This window comes from Cariama cristata, unplaced genomic scaffold (assembly GCF_000690535.1).
Source record: "Cariama cristata isolate BGI_N322 unplaced genomic scaffold, ASM69053v1 scaffold11490, whole genome shotgun sequence".
NCBI classification, from domain to species: domain Eukaryota; kingdom Metazoa; phylum Chordata; class Aves; order Cariamiformes; family Cariamidae; genus Cariama; species Cariama cristata.
The window spans coordinates 2,758-8,392 of record NW_009595292.1 but is presented as its reverse complement, the minus strand read 5'-3'; the positions used below and the strand labels follow the sequence as shown (position 1 = coordinate 8,392).

Here is a 5,635-nt window from a genome sequence, read left to right as displayed (position 1 = left end):
CTTAAAAGCAAAAAAAGAAGAAAAATGGGGGGGGGGGGGGGGAAGAAAGCATGAGTTTATGAAATGTTCCTCTAATCCTGGTACATCTGCATAAATCCAAACTAGCTATTCCATTCTTATTAGTCTTTCCTTAATGTAATCTTCATTTTCAATAGGTTTTTAATCCATCCACAAAAACTGCTTCCCTTCCCTTGACACTACAACTGCTTGTCATCAACCTCCTTCAGATTTATTGACTTACCTGTGCGAGTGATCGCTCCTTGACTTGAGTTAAATGAGAGGGGCTCACAAAAGGCTATCATACCGTGACAAGAACAGTTAAATAACAGTCTTACAAAAGGCTCATCTAGCAGACCTGAGGGGGAAATAACTTCTAGCAGAGAGCTGAGGAGCGGCAGCACTCGATCGCAGCAACCACTTCAGCTCAAAGCAGTGCTCCTGCAGAAGGGTGCTCACTTGTAGGTCAGCTTTCTCCTGCTGCCGATCCTCCAGTCCGGCTCCTCGTTTCCTCCAACCTGTCCTCCCTTAATCCCGCTCCCCTGGGCCTTCACATTAGCTGCCAGGCGCAGAGTACAGCAGTCATAGAAACCATCTCGATTTCCAGTTTAATGGGTGCACGGCTCTGCACTGCCAGGAGAGAAACCTACGCCCACGGCTTTCTGAAATGCTCGAACAGTCAAAAATGCACCATTAGACAACACACACACTACAGACAAACTCCCAGGAAAGAATAAAAAGTTTTTTTCAATTTTATAGGGATTCCTTGTGTCCACAGTTAACTTTTCCTTGCTATTTACCGGAATTACTATTGCAGAACTTGAGAATGCAAAACGTCACTAGCAAATTGACTCAAAAGTCCAACATCCGTATCAAGAAAAACATCAAAACAAATGTGTAAGTTGAACAGATTGTCTAAGGAACGTTGCTACCACTAATCAGTGATTCTTGGTCCAGGTCAAGAAAAAAACCAACAAACTCATTTGGATTAGAAAAAAAAATACTCTGTATGTCAGTACGCAAGTTAGAGGTAATGAATTAAAAAACTGACTCAATTAACCAACAGTTTGGTAGGTCTAAAATTAAAGTAAGCGAGATGGAAAAAAGGACATAATTAACAGAAGACCACAGCTACAGGATTTAATAGAGTGAAAAAGGAATTGCAACTATAATTAAAGGCAGTGTCTTGCTTCATTTCTTTCTACAGGGAAATCATGAACAGATTTTCTTATAGGTGGTAATTTACATATGTCAAATCTCCGGGTTGATGTAGCACAGGAAAACTCCAATTTTTTTTTATAGGCTTATTCACACAAGCACTGGACAAGCACATACAAAACAAGATTATTCTTGAACACAATGGGTGTCATAAAGGTTAGATGAAGGATATCCTACACACCCTAGGATTTATTATGCTCTCAAATTTTCCTACAACAGAATATTTTTTGACCAGGGTCAAAAACCTTTCTGAGAAGAGTAAAGAATGATCTTTTCAGGTGGAGGGTCCCAACCAAACACCGATGAAAAAACTTCCAATTAAGAGGTACAGAAAAACTGTGCACTACCACAGACTAATTGGACAAAATGATGACACTTGCTATGCCAGGAGAACATTACAGAATCAATAGACCCTCTAGGATGAATTTTTCTCCACGCCTGGCTTTTTTGTTATTTTTTTCCAGCTGTACTACTAAAACTTCTGACACTAACCTTAAATGCCTGGGAAAGAAACTTGTAACTAGAGCCTGACTTCAGCAAAATCAACGCAGGCAAGGACTAATGTACTTGAAGTACACATAGGTTTAACTCAATAGCTTTATCCAGTTAAAGTGATGTAACTTTACAGACATCAATAACCACCAACACTTTCAGAGAAGATCAGTGTGAGCAGCTCAGCTATGGAGAACTGCTTGCATGCTTACTTGTAAGATCTTTACATCTTTACATATTTACCAAACCCCAGCTTTTTCAGTCTTCTTTGGGCTTTCTCAAAGAAACACCTCAGTTATCATAACCAGTTCTAAAATGATACAAAGAAGTAACTGGGTTTCTCTATGTTTTTATTCAGTTTTTAATTTCTGCCTTAAATATGTAACTGATATTAGAAACAGGAAATAACTGGTATCTTTCCTTGAAAAAACAGACATTACTTTGATTAGAAGGTACTTTCAAATTACATTGCAGAAAAGAAAGGTCCAGCTTGACACCGTAAATTCTATTTACGCATCTTCTTCTAAATTGGTAAATTTAAGGAAAATTATGAATGTTTGGTATTGACACATAGAAGTCCAATAGATACTGTGCTCCCCTAAAAAAAGGGTGTCGAATGTATTTTAATATTCTAATGAATTTAAACAGATACTAGTTTAGGAATTGTTTGACTAATCAAATATTTAGGAATATTTGACTACACTTGTCTGTTATTTCAAAAAAAAAAACCCAACAAACAACTTCCATTTTCATAACTTAGAAATTTGCTTAGTTATCTTAAAAAAATTTTTTAAAAAATGAGCAAAGGTAGCTTTAAGGAAAAAAGAAATCTTCAAAAGCTAGTACAACTGTGTTCTTCATAGTGTAGCATATCAGATTTTTTCTGATCAAAGCAATCCAAAACAGTAAAGGAAACTAACATATGTTTTAACATCTCAGTTGTATTAAATAAGACAAAAGAAATACTGAAATGTTAATTCTGACTGCATGTTTATCAGCCTTTTATAAAACACCGCTCAAAAGACATACCTCTTCTTTGTTCATCAAAGACACTAAACTGTGAACACAGTTCACAAATGCATGCCAAATACAATACAGTGTACAAATATGTGAGGAAATACCTACTGACACTGAAGGGCAAAGTTCCTAAAGTATATGAACATGACTTTTTTAGAGTCCTCTCTCCAACATTAAAACATAACTGAGTTTTTAAGTAAAAGTATTTTGGGATGGGGGTGGTGCAAGGGAAAAATGTTCTTGAAGAGGAAATCATAGGACACGACAGAAAATAAAAACATACATTGAATAACCAAGCTTCATCCTGAACGAAAAATACCATGAAAACCACACCAGGAATATATTTGCAAGTCTCTCGACATTAGAAACGCCAGTGAAACAGTCTCATTTCAGTATTTCTTTTTCCAGGGTTTGGAGTTTGGCAAAATTAGGCTACAATTTTTTTGCTGGACTACATATACAGCAAATTTTAACAACATTTACATAGCTTAAACATGAATATAGGTCCATTTACATAGGTTCATAGGGCAAACTAACACAGACCATCATCTTGCGAGACTGCCCTTAATCCCAGCTGCACCATTAAACAATAAAATGTAATTAGCTGTGCTGCTCGCAGGAATCGGTTCTTTATTAGGGATGTGGCTAAGTGTCATAATAAGCTGAAAAACAAAACAGCCCCGTTTCAGATGCATTCCATTTCAGAAAACTAAAATTAAAAATATTGTTTTATAATTTTTCCTATATGATACGTTTTCCAGTAGCGAGTAGGTCTAGATTGAGTTATGTAAACAAGAAAAATAACATACTTTATTTTCCAGGATGATCTTTGTACTCGTGACGGATTCTTTACCTTACCACAGAAATGCTTTGCATTCAAAGCATTTACAGTCTCTCTGCCTTGCTGCAATAAAAGAGCTTTTCAATTATTTTTTAATTGCAGAAAAGCTAAATGAAGTGTGCACTGCTCAGGCAATTTGGCTTTCTTATTGCAAAACACAAGGGGGATCCTAACTGAGCTCTACATATTGCAATGAATAATTTCTTTCCCTTTGTTAGGGTCTGGAACAATTAACATTTTTTAAACTTTATTTTTAAACACAACAATATACATGTAACTTAAAAACAAATAAAAAAATTGCATGCTTTTCCTTCTATTTTTGTACAAGTCAAGTTTGCTAATTTCCTTTTATAGTCATTGCACTTTGACTGCAGAATTTATTCCAGGTTAGCCAAATGTGGTGTTTTTTCCCCCTATAGCATTAATACTATAGCGGTAATGTTATCTGAACAGTATTTTTTGTTCCTTTTGTTAATGTTTGGTTTGTAATACATTCAGTGAAGATTTGCTGTGTTATTTACAGATCATGTAAGTTTTAAGGATCTCAAAATAACTAACAGAAATCTCCTCTATAAAGAACTACTTAGGCTTACTTTTGCCATCACTTCTGGTTCGGAATAGGGCAAGCATCAGCACGTTCCCAGGACAGGACCAGAACCAGACCCACGAGTTGCAAAACAAGCACCAGAAGTCAGCTCCGTTGGAGGCAACCCTAACACGCCTGCGCAGCCCACACACCCCCCTTGCTACCCCCCAGTTATCATGCTGAAGAAAAAGCATATTGAACAGGTCTCCCTGAGGAGGTGAGCTTCCTCAGAATTTGATTATCCATTTCTAAGTACCCTTAAGTTCTTTCTAAGGAGCGACAGTCCACCAGTCTCTTGTAATGGCACTTCCACAGCAAAATATGTGCAGGATGAGAAAAAGGTTCATTCACTAAATATGAATCTTGAGCAAGAAGGAATGTGCAATACCAGAGGTCTGGGCTAGACTTCTGCTTAAACTGGCCTTGATTAAACGTAACAAATTAAAAAAAAAAAGTTACAGAACTTGAGGAATTTGTGGCAGTTAGCCACCTTGCACAGCTCTTAACAAAAGACACGACCTTTCCATCCAGAGTTCTATGATCGATAGAAGAAGGTTTCTTTAGTTTCTTCAGTACCCATTGCAAATTTATTTCCAGAGTGGATAATAACACTTGTGAGGTCCTTAATGCTTGCCCGCATTAAAATTACAATATGAAGCTCAAAGAAACTTTTCATTATCTTAAGAGCAATAACAAATGCTGCAGGAATTAAGCTGAAGCAGCACCATAAATATTCCAAAATTGTACTCTAATATTGTGGGCTGGAAACAGATGTTCCCTAATAGAAGCTTTTAGTATTTGCCTCTGGAAAAAATCCATTCTTCTCTTCAACAGATTAATAATAGAATACAAAATCATGGTATTTTGCTTAGGCATCCAAATTTCTATCTTCCACCTGACAATCACGCCCAGATCAGGTTAAACACACCCTAAAAATAAATGTAGGACTTAGCTTCTTCAACCTCAAGATGATGTTCCGAAAGGTGCTGAATGACAGGAACATCCTGAGAATGGCAAAGACCTTTTAGATGCAAATTTATTAATTTATCAAGGATAACTTTAAACTACGATTGGGGCAAGTCTGTAGGTCAGTATATAACAGTTCCTAACTTTCTGGGGCCCTTTACGTTAAATACCATACAGAACAAATGATGTTGTGTTTTTTTTTTTTTCTGAATGTGTCAGTATTTTCATGTACTACTTGAAAATGGGAATGAAACACAAGTATCCCAAAGCTTTTTAACAAAAAAATTATCTAGGCCATGTCCAGTGGCCTCACTTTGAGTATCACTATACAATCTTTCTATGTACTTTCCACTTTTTCTCTCTCAAGCTACAACAGAGTAGCAGTACTCAATGCTCTAATTCCACAAAGACAGATGAAAACTGTTCTCAGGCTGAGTGATCACACCTTCTAATCTCACCTCAGACCTCCAATTTTTCTGAAATACCTTCAGCTTTTCGAAAGTTTTTAGAGGCCTACA

At 36.7% G+C, this 5,635-nt stretch overlaps 1 protein-coding gene across 1 annotated transcript in view; it reads right to left on the bottom strand.

Annotated features, from left to right (window-relative positions):
- The window catches only part of ARV1 (ARV1 homolog (S. cerevisiae)), a 6,360-nt gene extending 3,087 nt beyond the window's left edge, over positions 1 to 3,273 (bottom strand). The window contains exon 1 of the mRNA XM_009701566.1: positions 3,268 to 3,273. Coding sequence (XP_009699868.1) covers positions 3,268 to 3,273 — 6 coding nt within the window. The remainder of the gene's footprint in view (positions 1 to 3,267) is intronic.
- Positions 3,274 to 5,635: the final 2,362 nt, after the last annotated feature.